Consider the following 21,248-nt stretch of genomic DNA (forward strand, 5'->3'; position numbering starts at 1 on the left):
ACAGGCTTCAGTCTTGCAAGTATCTTTTCCTTGTTTGTGCCTTAGGGTGCAGACACAGACACCCACTCCTGCTGCTCTTTTCCATGAGCATTCAGAGTGGGGCGCTGTAATAGTAACCAGCTGAGAAGGCTAGTTCCCCCTGACCCTGTGGGGAAACTCTTCCCCCCCCATTCTGCATACACCCCAAGTGGGAATCTAACATGTTTGTCTTACTTGTACTCCCTCTCCCTTTCTGTTCACTGCCTATGTTGCCCGTCTGTAGTTATTACCCATCATTTGTCTGCAGACTCCTACCACTCAGGTCTCTTGAGCACTTTCACCCCTTAGCTTTGTGGGCACAGCGCTGCCTGCAATCCCCCCCGACTATCTCTCAATACTCCAAACTCTACCTCTAGCATTTTGCAATGCATTCTCGAATTCCCTCCACCTTTTCTTATTCCCCCTCTCATTTTCTCACTAAATCGCTTCCATCTCAGTTTTTATCCAGTCCACCATTCCTTTTCTCCATGTACACCTCCTGTTCAATTTCTACCTGTTTTTTGTCATGCCCTCCTCCACTCCCTTCTCTCCACCTCTCTCCTGTCCCTCCTTTTCGCCACCCTTGCTCTACTGCATGTCCACTGTACCCTTCCTTTACCTTCTTTCTGCAATCCTGTTCAACTCTCGTTGCCCTTTTACCCCTCTCCATCTATCGTCTCCTCCACCTCAGCTGTTTTCCCCCGCTCTTCTTTGACTCCTTTGATTCCCTTTACTTATACACTATCAGCCCATCAATACTTTTCTTTCACTCAATCTGTTCACACCTCCCATTAGTTCCAGGCGTGCATAAAGTGCGTAGAATTGGGCTCACCTATGAATGGTTCCTCAGTCAGGGATGAGTAGTGCACCACTGACCCTGCCTCCATCGTTGCTAAGGAGTCCTGGAAGGGTATGGATCTGGCGGCTCCACAGGTCAAGGACATCATTCTCGGGCCCACAATCAAGTCAGGCCGTCCTAGTGTAAAGTCCACCTGACTCTCCCTAGCATCATCAAGACCTTGGCAAAATGCTGCAGTCACCCTACTCTATTGAAACTCCCCACTTGCCGCAGCTCACATTGGGGCCGTCAGCCAACCAGAAATACTGGGCCTTGAACATAGCTTCAAGCAACGGCTTAGTGTCTCATTTCTATATGGCCGGTTGGCCCCTCTAGATTAGTAAAGCAGTAATAGAAGGATGAAATTGGGGTCCTTTCTGTGCCACACCTTTCATTGCCTTCCTATACCGCATGCTAAAGGTTTGACATTCCCGTGAGGAGAGAACACTTTCTTGCTGCTGCTGCTGCTGTACTCTGTCAACGTGCGCTGGGAGTTCTAAGAACTCGCGCATTTCGCATTTCTAGCTCGCCTGCTCGCTCGCCTCCAGGAGGAGGCGGCGCGTTGTGCCGTCACGTGACTGATCACCTGACCTATCCAGGCACAATAAAGAGAGCTCAGCACACCCTTGCGGCGTTAAGCCCGACAGGCGTAAAGGCCAACGGCTGTTGTGCGGCTGTTTGGCGGATGGTGGCTTCAGCCATATTCCCATCGTATCAATTTTCTTAGCGGAGCAGCTACACCAGTAATATCATTGTGCGTACAACATATACCGCAGAGTACTAAGGTGATTGTCAGTCTACTCTAGTCCCACAGCATGTAACGGCAGACGTTGTCAGCAGCGGGTGTGATTGCTCAGAGACAGTATGCGGAGTCTGCGCCGAGTCTTGGGAGTTGACGGAGTGTCTCCGTGATCGCCTTGATTTCGCAGTGTGCCTTCACTGCGGCCTGAGTCCTGACTCTGCCGTGGGCGTGTCGAGCGTGCTGAAAGACCCGATTCTCCTGCGGAGCGGCACCGAGTCTTGGGAGTCTTAGGAGTCTGAGGTGCGAGGTCCCGTGCATTCCCTCGAGAAGATGAAGGTGGACCTCTCGCCCAAAACGCGGGCGCAGCGGAGGTTCGAAGCTGCCACAATGGAAATAACGGCCTCGAGAAAACGAGGCAGGGCTGACATGGCGGCCTGGGCTGAAACGGTGTGCAGTGCATTAGAGGAGACGGCTGAATTGGCCTCCAACGTAACTAACGCCTCCACGGAATTCTCTTGCTGCCTCTCAACAAGTAAGTGCCAACACGAATGCCTGTGCTCAATTTAACATGCCTGAACTCTTAGTCACACCTAAAGTGGCAAATCATGCAACTGCCGAGCAACTTACACAGCGAATATTGTTAAGCCCCTTGATAAGCCCGCTGCATGGTTTGTCGGAAAAGCCCTGTGGCTTGCAGTCTGCGGTGACTGACTCGAACGATGTGCCCTCAATGCGAGCGGCCGAACTTGTGGTTGGAGCGAGGCCTGCCTGTGTGCTGGATGGGTCTGATACGTGTGATGCAATTCATAAAAACTGCAAAGGCAAGAAGCTAGCGACTGGCCATTTGTCCGTGCCAGTGCCAGAAAGTCTCTGTTCCTCTAATTCTTCACTTACTGCCCCTCAAGAGTTGGGCATGATCCCCAATTTAACAGCAGAGCCGGTTAGCCCGAATCTAAGCGAGTCTCGCCGACGGTCGCCTAATGATGACTCCCCGAATAGTAACACCGAGAGCGTTTTTTGTGAAACAGAGCCTCCCAAAAAGTCGACGCAGTGTGTGACCTGGCGACTCTAGAATCTGCACGATCCACTACCGGGCTTACAGCTGATGTCCCACGGCACTCCATAGGTAGTGCTGACGACGATGTTGTGTTTAGTGGATCTTTAGAAAGTTGTGAAATAAAGGCGGTTGAGTCCCGCGTTAGACCTCCAACATAAAGCTTCACCGAATACTCAACCCATCATTGACACCGACATAGTATATGTTAGAGAACGAAGAAACTGGAAGTGGTTAACAAATTGCTGGCTGATCTCACTCGCATAAATCAACAAAGAACATCTAAGGTCAAAATCGACAAAAACATCGATGTTTCTAAAACGGCTGACATGGAAAGCGAAGACTGCCAAGTGGACAGTGAGATACGCCCTCTACTTGAGAAGCGTCAGAAGAATGGAACTGGTTACCTGACGAAGCGCACGAGATGTGATGAAAGCCTTTCACCCAGTTTGAGATGCTCTCAAAATAAAAAGGCTAAAAGGATTGCGTACAATATTTCACCTCAATGCACTCTGCCCCCAGAAATAGAACATGACTCTTGTAACTCGGACGAAGCACCTAATGACGTCCTCGCTGGACAAGTGTCTTCCGATTCTTCGCTGATGGAGCGGCCATATCCCAAGATTAGACGGCCTGCTTACAAAAATAAAGGTGTGCCTAGCAAAGTTTCCATGCCTGAAGCTGCAAGGAACATGCCAACAATGCAAGATCTACAGGCCTTGATAATGTCTTCTCTAAACTTATCGATTGCTCCCTTTCTTAAACTATATGAAAGTCTAAATGATACGATCATAGACCTATCTGCAGGGGTCTGCAGATTGTCCAATAACTCAGCAAATCTCGGAAAGGAAATGTCGGAATCTAAGAATATGGTTGAAGAGTTGATTTGGAAGTCAGATATAACAGAGGCCGCACTTCTAAATCAAATTACAAATGCAAATATTGACAAAAAACTACTGGCAGAGGTTGCTAAGGAAGCCTTGAAAATATTCCATACAAATAAAAGATGCGATGTGCAAACAAGTGATCCTCTTTGTCTAAAGTGCCAAACGCAAAAATCTGCAAATGATGTACAGATATCAACAGCAACTGCCTCCGTCCAACAGACGCATGCTAAGGCGCACGTGCTCGAGGAACATTCTACTGCCAGTTTGGATGATTATAACGACTGTTGCATGGCCGCATCAAAGGTTCACACTCCAATTAGTAGTGAAGCAACGAGTCACAAGTCCGGTTTCGCCAAAGTGGTAATGGAGGCCCAGGACGTGGCAAACCTGGCTCTACAACCTCCACAAAGACCATCCACATTGAATAAAGCCATCATTCAGGAGCCGCACTTCTCCGTCCTATCCCAGGCGGCTAAGAACACTGAGGTGGAACCCACTGGGCTATTTTCTATATTTAAACCTGCTGGGGATTCACAGAAGACGAGTAATTCAAACAGCTCCGAAAATGGGGCCTTAGGAATGAAGACTAAAAAACAACCGAAAAAGAAAGCTAAGAGACGCAATAATAACTCACTCAAGTTCCTGAGGAACCTTAAAAATTTGGACATAAGGGTGAATGGTGCATCCACAAATTTAGCTCAAACAGCTCGTAACCAAACTGAAAAAAGCAGTTCAAAAGCCGATAAGGATTCGAATGTCTCTTATACCCACATCAGTGATATATCCGACACTTTGATAAATGTTTCAACCTACGAGGAAGAAGTCCTGTGCAACAGTGAAATAAAAGTCGATCATGAACGGTCAACGTTTGTTCTTAAAGTACCAACAGCAAAAGAGAATCTGTCACCTCTGGCCACAAAAACGGCCCAATCTGTTATCCCGGTACAACAGTCGACGGCTAACCAGGCTGTAGGTGATGGTAAGCGGCTATCCATGATGTCCTCTAATGCACATAATAACGGAACGATAATCTCAGACGAAACACAGACTTTATCCAGAACATGTCAATTGATTCCAGTATTAATCAGTCCATCACCTGAAAAAGAAGCAGTAAATATGAAATTTACAACGCTAGAGGACAAAAGAAAGATGCTCGAAGTGAGGGCGAGAGCGTCTAGTGCCTTACCGTTTAATAAGGATGTCAATATAGGATGTAACGGTCAGGTGAAGATCCAGACGGCTAGCGAGACAGTGCTCCCCGATCCCGCAAGTGTATCTTGTGACCCTGGAAGGTTTCCTAGGGATCCGGTACTCAGCCCTCGGGTTAAGTTACAACAAGAGATGCAGAAATTACCGAAGATGAAACAAAATCCCAATAACGAAAGAGAATCGTACTCAGCGAAACAAGATTCTCATAGTCTGCAACGCTTGCTACTCGAGCGTATTGAATCTTCGGATGATCTAATCTTAAATCGGCACAACGTACTCTGGTTGTGTCACCTGATTCCTAGCCTAAGAGCAATTGAATCTGATGATCTTAGAATTGTAGAATTCTATGACGAGAAGAAAAATGATGCTGTCATTTTACATCTCCAATCAAAATTGATCGCTGAAGCTTTGCTTGATGCTGGGCCTGTCCTAATGTCCTTGGGGTTCGATATATCAAGAGCAGATGGCTGCTTGCAATTGCCAATTCACAAAAGAGATCCTTGTGGCACAGTAGATGGGAAGAGTCGAGCCTACACACAGCAGCCTGAAACACGATCAACCGCTATATTGTCAAAAAGCCCAGCACTGAAGCCTATCTCTGTGGCCAAATCAACTAAACACATGCTGACAGGAGAGTGTATACGAATCACTGTGAATAGACCCATATGCAGTTCTAAGACATTTGCGGAAAGTGCAAGTGAGCCCGCTTTAACTCAAGTAGAATCTGATTGGTCTTGGCTTGCAGGCTCGTTAAACAAGAGTGATAATAAAGAACGCCAGACGTCGGAGACGCAAAATGTCTGTCGACTGGCTTCCTGGAATACTAGAGGCTTTAGCCACTTGTTTCAAACATCATGGGCATCTAATTTGGACTTGCTGTGCCTTCAAGAAACTTGGCTAAGCACCAGTCCTCTTTTAGAAGGCTTTGAAATTGTTTGTAACCCGGCGATTCGCCAAGCCAAAGGAAGACCTATGTCGGGATTGATGACAGCAGTGAGAAAGGCGGCAGGTTTCAGGATTTTAGACTCTCAGAACCTGTCTCCATTTATTCAACTTTCAACAATTGGCGGATCCCAACCTAATGAAAAGAACATCGACCGCCTACATATTCTTAATGTATATTGGAACCATCGAAACAAACTTGCATCTTCTTTTCTTGACACTGTGACAACTGCGATAGACGACCTCCTTGAGACAGAAGCCTCGCTGAATCTGATTGTTTGTGGTGATTTGAACCTGAACTGCTTGAAAGAGAAATTCCAACTTGAACCTAAAGCAGCTCAATGGTGCGATGAAATGTACCTTCGTGCAATACACATGCTAAACGGCAACACCATAGGCGATATTCCGGCACAGTCAACTTGGAGAAGAGATGAATCAACATCAGTACTTGATTACATTTTCGTAACCGAAAATCTTCTTAAAAGAGTTCTGCACCTCAACGTTCAAAAAATGGCTCATAGTGATCATGAAACGGTACAACTGACTCTTCACAAAAAATGTGCCTGTCCGCTGCAAGTATGGCCTTATATGGTAAAAACAGGCCCAAGCAGGATTCGACTTAATCTTTTAGATACTGAAGTAGAGGCAATTACATCAAAATTTAAAGGAACTACGGAGGCTCTCGAATATCAACATATACTAGTTCAATTCAAAGAAAGAAGATTTAAAATGAATCATGCTCAATTACACCGTAAACACAAATTTGATCTTTGTGTGCTACAGCATAAACGTCTGATGAGACAAGAATTAAGGAAAACCAAAAACATCTCCAATATAAACGTAAAACAAATTCGAAGAATGATCAAACAGAAATACAAACATTGGCTTAAGTCACACGCCGCCATTATATTACAAAATGACTCTGAGAAGATGATGGAAAAAATGGAGGGGCGCAATTCAGCTGAATTCTGGAGTCTAATAAACAACAGTGCAACATCACAATATGCTCTACAGGCTAACGCTGTTAGTGAGCAAGCCTGGGTCGAATTCTACTCTACATTATTCAGCAAAGACGATCCAACAAGCGCCAGTACATTCCTGCCCGAATCCAAATGGGACTTACAATTTGAAAGAGATGAAATTCTCTTAACAATCAAGGGATTGAGTGAATCCAGAGCGCCAGGTCCTGATGGACTAACTAATTACACAATCAAACGTAATCCAGAACTGTGGGCAGACTTCTGTGTCACACTGTTCAATCGCATTGCAATGAGTGGATCTACCCCCAACTCATGGAAAAGTGCTTTTGTGGTGCCCATCTTTAAAAAAGGTGATAGAACCAACCCTAAAAACTATCGCCCAATAGCACTTCTTGATGTTGTGGGGAAGATATATGCAATGCTGCTTCAACGCAAACTTGTGAGGTGGGCAAAAGAATCTAAGCACATAGATCAGAGACAAGCTGGATTCGTAAGAGGAGTAGGTTGTGGCCTCAACCTGTTGCTATTAAATCTCCTAAAGATGGAAGCACTCAGAACTAATACAAACATTTATTTGGCTCGGATTGACCTCTCACAGGCGTTTGATAGTATCAACAGAGAGAGGATGTGGGAAAAACTGAGTAAATGGGACTGTCCGCCCAGTTTATTGAGTGCAATTCAGGAACTACACTCGGAGACGACTATTAGAATTCGGTTGGACTTGAAGGGCACTCTGTCTGCAAAAATCAAAACACTTAAGGGTGTGAAGCAGGGCTGCCCCCTGGCAGCAACATTATTCAACTTGTTTATATCGGATGTGAACAAGATTTTTAGTGGTAACAATCTGTTCCCCCCAAAAATCCACGGAGTACCCATCAACTACCTGTTATACGCTGACGATCTTGTCTTAATAGACCAGACGCCGATAGGTCTTCAGCGTAAAATTAATCTGATAAATACCTACATAACATCAAACGGATTGCAAATTAATAGACTAAAAACTGAAAATTTGATATTGGGTAACCTTCAAGGAGGCCTCGGTAAGGGGTCGAAAGATCATTGGTATATTGACAACGAACGCATCAAGACAGTAAAATGTACGAAATATCTAGGTATGACCATCAGCGCAAGCAGAAACGATGCACCTTGGACAGAAGTGGTAAAAAGTAAATGTCGGCAATTAGCAAGCCAAGCATGTTTAATTAATAACAAATATGGCAAATTTTCGCTGAAGCCGGCAATTTTATTTTATCAGCACAAAGTGGTCCCGAGTCTGATATACGGAGGGGAAAATGCCTTCGGCTGCTCTAATGACTTATGGAACTCACTAGAAAACATCTTTTGGTCTCGTGTACTTCACCTTCCGAGGGGGGTCGCAACTGTTTGTATACGATACGAGCTTGGCTTAATTTCAATACATGCAAGAGTTCTGTGGAACCTGCTAAGCCTTTATCGTAAAACGGTGCTAAGGACTCCGGCACCCCAATTTCTAATTGTACATATGCCTGACAGTGCAAAGAACTATACAATACTCGCCAAGTGGAATCAGCTGTGCCAAGATCTGTTAGGTGAGTACGACATCACTCCTTTGCTGCATCCGGATTTTCCACTAGCAAAGCAGATGAAGATTTGGCGGCTAGATTGGATTAAGACTTGTGATCAAAGAACAAAGTGCAAGTTAATGCACGAAGTCCCAGGCGAGGCGAAAGCTTTCAACCAACGCCACTCTTACCTAACGCATCTGCCAAATCAGCACGCAAGAGCATTGTACATGAGATTCAGACTAAACGCACTAAATACAAAAGAAAGTTTAAGCTCTTGGCCTAAGTATGCAAATATTGATCAAAGGTGCCGCTTCTGCAATCTTGATATAGAATCTCTAAAGCACTTGATCATGTCATGCTCGAGTTTTGAGAAAGAAAGAGGACGGATTTTTTCGCCAATCATTCATAATATTAGCCCAAGGAGCTCGGAAAAATGGTGGGAAATGTTCTTCGAAGGCTCAAACCGAACTATATTGTTTAATCTGATAACGCTGCTACAGGTCTTAAAAACAAGATTAGACATGAAGGATCCAACTCAAGTGCCCAGAGTCGAATGAACCTCTGCAGTGAACACGGCTTGGACACCAAGATTCATATAACTTGTGAAATTGGGTGTAGAAGGGTGGCGAGGGCAATGGACTTTAAAAAAGGTCTAGGAGATACTGTTGATCGGGTGTGATTTTCCTGTCCTGTGTTTTTAAAGGTTGAACAAACCGTATAAAAATAAATAAAAAAAAAAAAAAAAGGTTTGACACCAAACTCCTGCATTTTCCGCTCAAGGCCACATCATCGTAAAGGTCCTTACGGAAAATTGGGAAGTAACTGGATAGGAGTGGTGTGAACAGCCTGATCGTTTGTCTCCAGTAACTCAAACTCAAATACCTGGGTAGCTTTCTAATGAGGCGCCTAGGATGCATATATGTTTATTAGCCTCCACGGCATAAGTTACCCAGAGACGCTTTCTGCTTTTTGATGTCTTAGGAGCTTTAAGCAGACCTGGCCAGTCTCATGTGCGAGACCGTAAAATTGATACAAATTAATCATTTGTATTCTCTTATGCGACCTGTTCCTACACTATGGCAACGAACCTCTGCAGCCTGTCAGTGGAAGCACCGAAAGGAACACAAATGGATGCTTCAACACAATGTGACTGATCCGACAGCAGTAAAAAAAAAAACTGAGGTTGTCGACTTGTGAGGACTTTCATTGGTAGCCTGTTCACTTAGTAATTGACAAGAGCATTTCTTTAACATTAACCCTGTACTAATTTGTTGTGTTAGTAAACAAGCGATCATACTTCGGACCCATCACTAAATGGTCGACTATACTTTGCTTGTGAATCTCAAACATATCTACAAGCCCCATCAATCTATACAAGGATAGTGCTCTTAACACGTTTACCTCTTACATAACAAACATTCAACATTGGCTTCACAGACCACCACTGATTGCGAGGGCGTTCAAAATAGGCCTTGCTTTCAGCTCATCTTCCGGCTCAATACCCCAGGTAGGAGAATACTACACCAACCTCCAGACAAGCCAGGCACTCGGAGACCACTGCAGTGGTGACTTGGCACAGTATAAAAGCCTTTTAACATGACAAATAAGTCAATTCTGTAAGCAAATGAAGTGTTACTGCCACCAGCTCCTGCACGAACCTATACAGCCTCTCTGCACTACTCCAGCAGCACCTACTCTGGCCCCCGTTTACACTTGCCTCCAACTCAGACAGCATGTGCATCAATGGTCTGTGTGTTGCTCGGGTTGTCTGCACTCAATTCTGAAATCGGTCTAGCTCACATAAGCGGAGCTAGACATGTGTGGCCACCCGTGTGGAAGTGTGCAAACAAAGACAGCCTAGCAAGGCCAGCTTATAGTTGGTAGGGTCCGGGTAGGGTGGGTGCCAAGCAGACATGTCTAACGCCTAAAAGCCTTAGGTCTCCTGCACAGATAGAAGCAGCACAAATGAAATGCACAACAGCTTTGCACTTAGGTGCCCAGCTCCAATGGTGTACTGAAGCTATAAATATACATGGCAAGTACCTCTCAATCTAGCAATAGAAGATTTTGAGCATTTAAATTTGCCAGCCTTAATGGGTGCCTTGTCCAGCCCTGGGTCTTGGTTATATAAACCGTACCCAATGAGACTGCATATTCTCTGTGGGAAGCGGTTTACACAAGGCGGGCTTTACAGTGACCTGGGAAAGTGCTGAACCTACCATCAACCAATACATCTTTATTTTGGCAACAGATGCCATAAACGATGCACGAAATCACATGCAAAAGTAACAATGGTAACAACGCAGGACTAACACAATATCATTTAATACATTATTGGCTCCATAAAAAGTGCAAGTCAATAAAACATTGCCTCTATAGATTGCTCAATGTTTATTTAGACATTGAATCTAAAACACAGAACTTTATTTCATTAATACAGAGTTTATTTCAAATAATAAACATTCAGCATAAGCTTAAATAAAAGTCACAATCTGGGCCCTATTGTCCTTTCTAAATTGCTCATTATAGTCCTTTGGCGTCTTTTGAATTCTAATAGGTAAAGCAATCTATTTAGAAAGAATATATTCCAGAACACTATTGTTTAGTATGTTCTATTGTTACAAAGCCACTGCGAGCGCATGCTGATTTTCAAAGGGCTTTTGAGCTTTGTAACATGTGGTGAAGCAATAACTGACTGGCTTGATGTCTTCACGAGCTTTAGATGTAGGGCGCTCGTGGGAGAATGTATACATAGAATGAATGTTGGGTTGCCCTAACAATAGATTGCTCTTGAAGGCGCGCTATTATTATACGCCTCGAAATGCTTTGTATGAGCGGGACAGGGTTTGCCGCCTGCTTAGTTGTACCAACTGAAGGCTTCAGAAGTAGAACGTTTCATTGAGAGGTTTATAAGTAGTCGCGGCTACTGCGAGTTTTGCACACCACAAAACCAATCATTTTTGGAGACTTTAATGCACATCTCAGATCAGTACAAATGGTTGTACTCCAGTGCTTGACAACGAAAGGGAGGGCGCCCCGCCCCTGTAGTCCATACAGGGAAATGAGCAAGTGGGGGATGGCACTGGGGTTCCCTACAGCTGAAGGTGAAGAGAAATGAGCGGCAAGTCGCCTGGATGACAGCAGCCCACATCACTAGGGTGAATCACTGCAGGGCTATAGGTCACGCGACAAGCTCAGTAATGCCGTCCCGTGCCTGAGCCCGACAACACGATACTGCTTTTGAGTTTGTTGGTAATGTGTACATACACACATGGGGTTTCAAATCGCTCCTGAAGGGGGAAGTGCAGGGACCGGCGGAAGAGTAGGGAAAAGGACGGAGGAAGTGGGGAGAAAACTAATCACGTTAAGTAATAAAGCAAGCTTTGGGTGTACGTGCATTGTTCCCATGAGTATTTCAGCATTCCTACTGAGGAGTTCCAGAACATTCCTAGTGCAGAAAAAGTATATACTGTAGGGGGTGTCAAGACTGGGACATAAAATAGTCCCAGGCACCAAATATAAATTAGCACACATTCACCAATCGCACTGTCTTCTCAAACGGTTTGATTAGTACCCGGGTGTGTCACATTTATTTTTAGGAATTAACATTTTCCCTAATTCTTTTATGTGTTTACATTTGTATGCCTCAGGTTATTGACTAGACTACGTTATTGCATGTTTTTTTGCTTTGTTATATTTAGGCCCTCAGGAACATGCATTTGGCATGTTACACTTTGATGGAGAAGGCATAGTGGGGCCTCACTTGTCCTGACAAAATGACTTGTGTGTTGTGTCAGTGGACAAGTCATGCAGGGAGACCCCTGCTTACATGTTCTACCTGCACAGAAGGCATGTGGGGGACAGACTCGGATTACCCTATAGGGTGCTCCCCGAATTGCAAACCCAATATTCTAGTGTAGGCCAGGTCTTCTGGTCAAAGTGGGCCAGTGATTTGGCAAAACTGGACCAGTTTAGGTGTTACTTCACTGTGTAGTTATTAGTTCTGACTGGTGTCACGGACCAAATATTCTTTAAAATGTACAATGTTAAACACATTTTACCCACAATAAGAAACCATGGGTACTACTAAAATAGAATGGTTGGGGTTTTGATGTACCAAATTTCTTTGGTCCTGCGCCCTAATTCACATTCTAAATATTAACGTGTCGCAAGTGTGTGAGGAAAAGAAGAGTCAAAGTCCCCTACCTCTGTCTAGAAAGACAAATTGTTTCTTCAAACAAATTAAACTGCGCCACACAAATTCACTGAATTTCCAATAACTGTCTGGTTTTTAATCATAAAACGCTAAACACAAAAGTTGATACCCCTATGATGGGGTAGTGCCCTTTAGATTACACGTGTTTCTGCACTGCGTGTGCCTTTTTGAAATCAGTGCAAATTAAAATCACACCAGATTCAAATAACTCAGGTTGATGGTCTATAGAGGTCTAAAAACAAAAACTTTTCACAGCCGACACGAGGAGACAAGAATAATACTTTAGGTGGGATTTGAACCCAATGACTTTTGAGCATGATACTTAATGAAGATGGGAAAATAGACCATCAACCTGAATTATTTGAATCTGGTGTGATTGAATTTGCCCTGATTTGAAAAAGGCACAAGCAGTGCAGAAACACGTGTAATCTAAAGGGCACTACCCCATCGTAGGGGTATCAACATTTGTGTTTTATGATTAAAAACCAGACCAAGTTTTTGGAAACTGAATTTGTGTGGCACAGTTTTCATTGTGTGAGGAAACAATGTATTTGTCTTACTACTTAAACATCTCCCACAAAATAACAGAATTGCCATTTGCGACTGTGGGCCACTTGTTCATTGGTGCACTAGCCAATTGTATCCACCGCTCCGACCCTGATGGCAGACCATCACTTGTCCCGTCAGGGTAGAAGACACTGTGGGGAACCTCACTTGCTTGTACTGACAGAGATGACATGGTGGAGGCGCATCACTTACTTGTCCTTCCAGTGGTGGTGGCCATAGTGACCGCAGATGTCTTCAATGCCGGTCAGAAGGTGGTCCAGGAACTAAAAGGAAACAACAGATATTACCAGGCTTCTTCATCACGCTCTGTCCAAACAACACTACAGCAGCAGATTGGCTAAAATGTCCATATCGGAAGAAGGAAGGCAATCAGATCAGCACAAAGAACATCACTGTTCGAGCACAACTCCCACAGCCCCTCTTAAGCTCCCCTCTACCTGGGGTGCAATGCTAGCAGCTGCTGTTTTCCAGTAAACGCAGATTCTTACAGCATGGCACAACAGACGGGAGTGGGTGTGAAAAAAGCGCCAGGCAATCGAGAGGCATTAGCCAAGCGCCCAAGTGGGGCAGAGAGAGGCCTGGGTGTGAACTCTTCCCTACTCACTTAAGATTGGTGGGGCACAGCCAGCAATAAGGGTAACACAAGGTGAGGCCTCTGCATGGGCCACCTAAGTGAGTTACACCACAGAAAAAGATCAGTTTCAGTGGACTTTGGGACAGGGTGGAACCCAACCTTCGCTAAAAGTCAAATAAAAAAAAAACAAATAAGTAAAACATTTTACAAATGGGGAAAAAAAAACAGAACTACTGTTTCGATGAGGTGAACCAGGGTTACAAGTGTTGGGACTACCTGGAACTGCCCCCGCCACTACACAGTGATTATTTGTCCCCACCCCCTCCAGAAGAGCTTCGTAGTATGGGCATCTTCGTGCAGTAACAGTGTTTAGATTGGAGTGGGTTACCAAAGGGTGGCACCCTTTTTCTCCCCCATCGTAAATCAAGGGAGTGTATGGTGGTGATGTTACTTGCATGATTTCCCCCACCCTCCTGACAGGACAGATGGGAGTAGTTTCTTACCTGTAACTCCATTTCTCCAGCGTTGGTATCTTTCATGGATTCACATGCTTAGAATATTCCCCGTCGTCAGACTGGGAACCCTCGGTACATATATATAGTGGTTTCCAATAGGAAAAAAACTTCCGACACTTGTGTGTCCTATCCCCGTCTACGTCCTCTCCGGGGCCGCCCACGCACGCCCCGTTGGACGCAATGGTATATAAGCCACGCCCCCGCGGGTCCCGTCAGATTTCGGCCCCTCCAAAGAAAAAGGGGGGGCTTACATACATATCTTGCACATTGCATTCCGGGGAGGCCGGTGGGCGCATGTGAATCCATGAAAGATACCAACGCTGGAGAAATGGAGTTACAGGCAAGAAACTACTCCCTTCTCCAGCATTGGATCTTTCATGGATTCACATGCTTAGAATAGATTGTATAGCAGTATCATCGAAGAAGGTGAGAGTGCAATGTAATTTACATTCACAAAGACAAAAAACACCCCCAATTCAAATATGTATGTAAGCCGCAACTTATTTTCTGATATAAGCATTTCCATAATACATAGTTATGCATCTATACACAATTATCCACCCATATATATATATATATATATATATATATATATATGGCAAAGTAAGCGACAACAGTGCTGCCTTTCCAGGCAGTAATGGCGTGTAAACGTGTGTGGGACAGACCATGCCGCCGCCTGGCAGATGTCTGTCAGAGGAATTCCTGCCCATAGAGCTGCAGAGGAGGCTGTCGATCTCGTGGAATGGGCTCTAGGGTGTCCTTGTAGGGGTCTCCCAGCCTTGGAGTGACTAAAAGTAATTGCCGAAGAGACCCAACGAGCCAGGCCTTGCTTGGAGATTGCCCTTCCTCTCGTCGACGGACCGTAGGCAATGAACAACTGTCTGGTAGTTCTGATTGTCCAGCTCCCACTCGTGTATTTGAGCCATTGTCCTGCTCAGGGAATCCGCTTGCACATTCTTCACACCCGGGAGATGGTAAGCCACTAAGGATATGTTGTGTTTCAACGCCCAGTGGCAGATCTTTTGAGCTTCCGCCGAAAGGGTCCTGGATCTGGTGCCGCCTCGCTTTATCAAGTAGAACATGGCTGTCGTGTTGTCTGTCAGCACTCTTACTTTTGATCCTTTGATATGTGGAAGGAATGATTTCAAGGCCCATCTCACTGCCCTCAGTTCCAGCACGTTGATGTGTAGGTGCGATTCGGTCGAAGACCATCTGCCCTGGGTTTGATGATCGTTCATGTGTGCTCCCCAGCCCGTCAGGGAGGCGTCCGTGATGATGGTGTTCTGAAATTCCGGCTCTTGTAGAGGAACCCCTCTGTCCAGGTTGTGAAAGATTTTCCACCATTGGAGGGATCTGATGACACCGTCGTCGTCGACGGTTATCCTGTCTGACCACCGGCCCGTGGCCTGCTTCCATCTGTCCGACAGGAACTCCTGTAGAGGCCTCATGAACAATCGGTAGTTTGCTACTAGGTGGATGCACGAAGCCATGGAACCCAGGATTTCCACATATTTTCTCACGGAAAATGTGCTCTGTAGGCGAAGTTGACTCGTTAGTTGTTCGATCTTCAATATTCTGTCTAGGGACGGTTTCACTATTCCTGAGTGAGTTTCGAATTGAGCTCCCAAGAACTACAAGCTCCTTGAGGGCTTTAGAGAAGACTTTTCGAAGTTCACTGCGAACCCCAGTCGTTGCAGAAGTTGTAAGGTGGCTTGTACGCGGTCGTTGGTCGACGCTGGGGAGGATCCCCGCACAAGCCAGTCGTCGAGGTACGGGTATACATGATGCCCTCCCTTTCGCAGCCAGGCTGCCACAGGTGCCAAACATTTTGTAAACGTTCTTGGGGAGGACTTTAGACCAAATGGGAGCACTGCAAATTGGTAGTGTGTCTGACCTACCATGAACCTCAGAAACCTCCTGTGTTTTTGACACACCGGAATGTGGAAGTACGCGTCCTGTAGATCTAGTGACGCCAAAAAATCGTCCCTTTGGAAGGATCTGATCACCTCCTGCAGTGTAAGCATTTTGAATTTTTGACTCGGTAGGGTCTTGTTGAGGTCTCGCAGGTCGAGAATAGGGCGCCATTTTCCGTTTGGCTTCTTTACCACAAAACACCGTGAGTATACCCCTAGGCCTTTCTGCGATGCAGGGACTAATTCGATGGCGCCTTTCTGTAACATGAGTGTTACTTCTTGCCGCAAGATGTTTAGATGTGGCTGGGATAGGTGTATTGGAGGACATTTTGGAGGTTTGCATTTGAATAGTAGGGAATGTCCGTACCTCACAGTGTCCAAAACCCACTGATCTGTTGTGATGGTCTCCCATTCCTTGATGCAGCTTGACACTCTTCCTCCCAGAACGGTACGCTTCCCGTCATTGCTGGTCTTTCTGTTTGCTCGTCGACGACGAATAAGTTGGTCGTCTCTTGGAAGACTGGAAGTTTCTGCGCCGGCTTGAGGTCTGAGAGGCGCGCCTATATCCTTGGGAAGGATACGCTGATCTACCAAAAGATCTATCTCTGGTTGCTGAGAATCTTGAGTTTCCAGATGCTCCTCTAAAGGGACGAAAAGAACGAAAGGGCTTACCACTCTGGAGAGAACCCAACGAGCGTGCTGTATCTGAGTCCTCGTCCACCTTTTCTCCGAAAAGAAGATCACCTTCGAAGGGCATGTCCAAAACTTTATACTGTACTTCGGGTCTGACGTTGGTGCACTTAAGCCAAGCCTGGCGTCTTAGAACAACTCCGTTATTTATTTGTTTAAAACCGAATCTGCCAGGTCCACCGCTATGTTAATAGCATGATTCGATGCTTCTTCGCCTTCTCGAACCAGGGACATCGCCGTTCTTCTATGTTCTTCCGGGAGGTGGTCCAGGATAGGTGCCAGTTTGTGCCACATTTCCCCGTCATATCTGGCCACAATCGCCAGGGAGTTAGCTGCTTTCACCGTTGAGGCCCCCACAGAAAGAACCTTCTTACCAAACACGTCTTGGCGCCTCGCCTCATTATCTGGAGGGGTAGAGCATTTATGTTGGGCCTTTGCTTTTCTCGTCGCCGCCGACGACACCACCGAGTCCGGTGTAGGTAGAGCCGAAAGACACTTCGGTGTAGAGTCTGGTACTTTAAATTTCTTTTCAATGCGGCCTTTGAAAGCCGGCTCAGAAAATGGGTGACGCATGGTTTGAACACCTTCTTTCCAGACATGGTCTAAAATGGGTATTGAAAATATTGAGCGTCTACTCTTGCCCATATGGTCAAAAAGAAAACAGTCCTTTTTCTCCTCCTGTTGGACCAGGCCAAACTCCTTGCACGCTCTTTCCATCATAGAATGAAAGGCACCTATATCGTCCGGTGGTGACGGGTGAGTGGGACTCTTTGGTGTTTCCATTTCCACATCCGACACCCAGGATGGATCCCTAGATGGTGAGAGGGATATATCTGACGCTGACCCATGGTCAGATAGGGAGTCCGAAAGCTCACCTTCCTCCTGGACTGCTGGAGTAGTTGGAACCCCGATCGATCTGGTCGGGCGTTGTGAAGGGCCGGGCTCGTCGACGGGGGGTGTCGACGGTACAGGTGGAAGCCTTTCGTCCAGCGATTTCAGCAGCGAGTGTAAGGAGGACAGTACCTCCATGGACAGGGTCGCCTGAGAGCTTGGAGGTTGGGTAAACACCTGAGAGCCGGTTGCTCCTGTTGGAAACCTGGCTCGTAGACCGAGGTCCTCCGGGCTCACAATTCTGAAGCCGTCTTCTTTCGAGGCAATTGATGCTGCCTGTTCCTGTAGCAATGTGTCAGGCAACCCCATATCAAATACTTCTGGTCTGCAGGCCAGAACTTCCGTCGACGAGGACATCGTCGCAGAGGTCGTTGCTGGGTTGATGACGGGTGAAATCGACTGCGTCAGCGGCAGTGAGGACACCGACTGGTTCGTCGTCGTCGACGTTGGGCCTGCAGGTGGTTTAGGCGGTCCCGCCTTCACAGCGCTCTCCTTACGTTTTTCCGAATCTCTACTCGTGGCTGATCTGTGTTGATCGCCCGAGGAGGATTTAGGCCTCTCCTTTCCTTTCTTCGACGAAGTTGACGAAGATGTCTTTCTTGCAGAGTCTTTAGAAGAGTCCTTAGAAGAGTGACTTTGTGGAACGTCCTTTTCGGCAGGTCGTGACTTCTAAGTCGGAGGTTCCGACGAAGTTGAGCGTCGAGGGGCTCCTGATGTTTTCGCAGAGGCCACGCTGCGCACAGAGCCCACCTCTGACTGAGGGTACGCTCCCGCACCGTCATTTAACCAGGATACCAGCCGTCGATTTCGATCCTTCAGTGTTTTCTGGGAAAAACCTTTACATATTTCACACTGGTCTGCCGAGTGGTGAGGGTGGAGGCAATAAATACAGTCTAAATGGCCGTCCCCCTCGTAAACCTTCAATCCGCACGTGGCACACGGGCGAAATAGAGGTTTTCCCGACATTCCAATAAAATTAACAAACTCACAGGAGTTCGACAATTCGACAAAATCTAGCAGTAGAGACTACGCGAGGAGATCCCACTATCTTTGGAGACGGTTGAAATCTATAGGGGACCCGCGGGGGCGTGGCTTGTATACCATTGCGTCCAACGGGGCGTGCGTGGGCGGCCCCGGAGAGGACGTAGACGTGGATAGGACACACAAGTGTCGGAAGTTTTTTCCTATTGGAAACGACTATATATGTGTACCGAGGGTTCCCAGTCTGACGACGGGGAATATTCTAAGCATGTGAATCCATGAAAGATCCAATGCTGGAGAATGTAGGTATACCCAGTTTGACATACATCTTCCCCCACCCTCCGCCCCAGTGTTAGCTCAGTAGCGACGCCCCCCCCCCTTGGAGTAGCAATGCCTGGTGTGAAATGGGTTACCTGGGTGTGAATCTCCTCATTAATGGAGCGCTTGGTCTCCTGCTTCTTCTTCACGGCCAGCAGCTCCACCAGAGGACGGATAGTCATTCCCTGTGAGGAAAAACACCTCAGTGATTATGGACACGTACAACACCTTAGACAGAACTACGCCATCACACAAAGCACATGTGACCTCATTGCACGACCCTTTCAAAAGGTGCAAAGGAATATTGTAGATGGCCAAATTACAACATGCTTAGGTCAGACATGTAGAACCTGGATGTCCTACACTGCCCAGATGCCCTTTTAAGATTAGACAAGTCACTGCTCGCCCATTTCCTACCCTCTCATAGACGACACACTGCAAGAGTATGATGTTCTATGGAACCATACTTCACAGCTGCACACTGGATCCTTCCTTACCCTATACTTAAAATTTTGTGGGGGTTACTGAACACGTTCACTACATTTATAAATGGAAATAATAATCAAAGTATATATCATTTGAATTATTTACTAGCTGATCTACCCGGAGTCGCCCGGGCTTTCCTTCCCTCATAGGTACAGGTAACTCTGCAAACTTTGGTGCAGGTTGGTGATAGGGTGTGGAATTGTAGAAGGATCAATCCTTTACCAAGCCACAAACACATTTTGACTTTTGCAGATATCCAGGGCAAAGGGTGGGGTGGGGTGGGGTGGGCTGGGTAAATGTCATGTAGCCAGTAATGTCCGGAGGGTCCCAACAGGTGACTGTGCAAAATTTGGGGCACATTGGTGAAACGGTGTGGAATTGTATAGGGAACATATGTAAAGCCACAAATATATATCACATACATATGTCATGCATTACTTACCATAAAAGCATTTCTGATTGTTGTATCTGCTTAGATTCACATGCTGTGCATAGACTGCCATCCAGTGGTAACCGCAGAGTATTGCATCTTGTCTTTCGAGAAACGAAAGGGGACTTCGAAATGAGCGTGCCTGTAACACTATCCCTACGCGACATGTAGAGTACCCAAGATCCCTCACGCGTCGAGGTCCCTCCGATTGTATTTTGTCTGCCAAGAGGGAGCCTTATGACTATCGTGAGTGAGTACAGAAAAGAGAGAAAGTAATAAGACGTCTATGTTCCTTCCATCCGAGCGGGGAGGAAGGGCGGGCGCATGTGAATCTAAGCAGATACAACCATCAGAAATGCTTTTTACGGTAAGTAATGCATGTCTTATGATGTTTGTCAATCTGCTTAGAATCACACACTGTGCATAGACTAGCGAGCAGTACTCGGAGTGAGTTGGAGGTGGGTTGTGAGAAGGAACAGTAGTGAAAAGATGTCTTAGTACTGCCTGTCCCACCTGAGAATCAGACCTAGTTTAGTTTATTATTTGATAATGCGCACCAAACCCAGGGGTAGCCGGGCGCAGCAGTAAAAGAATGCTTAAGCTTGGTTACATACAGTAAATGCATACATGTTATAACAGTATTTACAGTGCAAATATACATCATGTTACACAGGGGGGAAGGGATAGTCTAAGCTACAGATTTCAGCAAAATACAGGTTTCAGAGTATTTACATGCAAGAATCCAGAGACAGACGGGGACCGGTTTAGTGGGTGTCATTAGTCCAGAGCCAACTTTTCACTTTACATCTGAATCTAGAGTATGGTTGATCATCTCTTAGTGCAGACGGAAGTGCGTTCCAGGCCTGGGCAGCTCTGACGGGGAAGCTCGCGCCACCCGATTTTGTGAGCCTGATTCTAGGGATTTCTAACAGAAGATGGTTAGAGGCTCTGGTGTGGTGACTGGAGGTTTTTCTTGTCAGTCTTGCCCATATATAAGGTGGCACTGTATTGTTGAGACCTTTGTAAGTGATAGATAGCGTCTTGAGGAGAATTCTATTATTAATTGTTAACCAGTGGTGGCCTTTCCTGATGTTGGCGATATGCTCTCTGCGGGGTATGTCCAAGGCTGCTCTAAGAGCGTTGTTGTGTAGTATTTGTATTTGGTTTATGATAGTTTTATTGGCACCTGCATATAGGGCGTTACAGTAGTCCAATTTAGACATTATTAAGGCATTGGCTAATGTGATGCAGTTAGTTTTGGAGAGGTAGAGTCTGCAGGCTCTGATTAATTTGCAGGTGTAGGCTGTAGATGAGGCCAGGGAGTTGACTTGTTTTTTGAGAGATAGTGTAGAATCAAGGTAGAAGTCTAGTGTTTTTACCTCGGTTACCACCTTGATTATATTACCATCTATATTAAAGGCTGTGTAGCTGTGGCTACGTTTTTTGAGGTTAG

The 21,248-nt window shown here is 46.0% G+C and overlaps 1 protein-coding gene across 1 annotated transcript in view; it reads right to left on the bottom strand.

Moving 5' to 3' along the window:
* Positions 1-21,248, bottom strand: part of SLC9A1 (solute carrier family 9 member A1) — a 490,915-nt gene that overhangs the window by 59,801 nt on the left and 409,866 nt on the right. Inside the window, exons 6-7 of the mRNA XM_069622885.1 lie at positions 18,975-19,064; positions 13,190-13,260 (exon numbers count right to left, since the gene is read on the bottom strand). Coding sequence (XP_069478986.1) covers positions 13,190-13,260; positions 18,975-19,064 — 161 coding nt within the window. The remainder of the gene's footprint in view (positions 1-13,189; positions 13,261-18,974; positions 19,065-21,248) is intronic.

This window comes from Ambystoma mexicanum, chromosome 11 (assembly GCF_040938575.1).
Source record: "Ambystoma mexicanum isolate Mex_15411 chromosome 11, UKY_AmexF1_1, whole genome shotgun sequence".
In the NCBI taxonomy this organism is placed as follows: Eukaryota; Metazoa; Chordata; class Amphibia; order Caudata; family Ambystomatidae; genus Ambystoma; species Ambystoma mexicanum.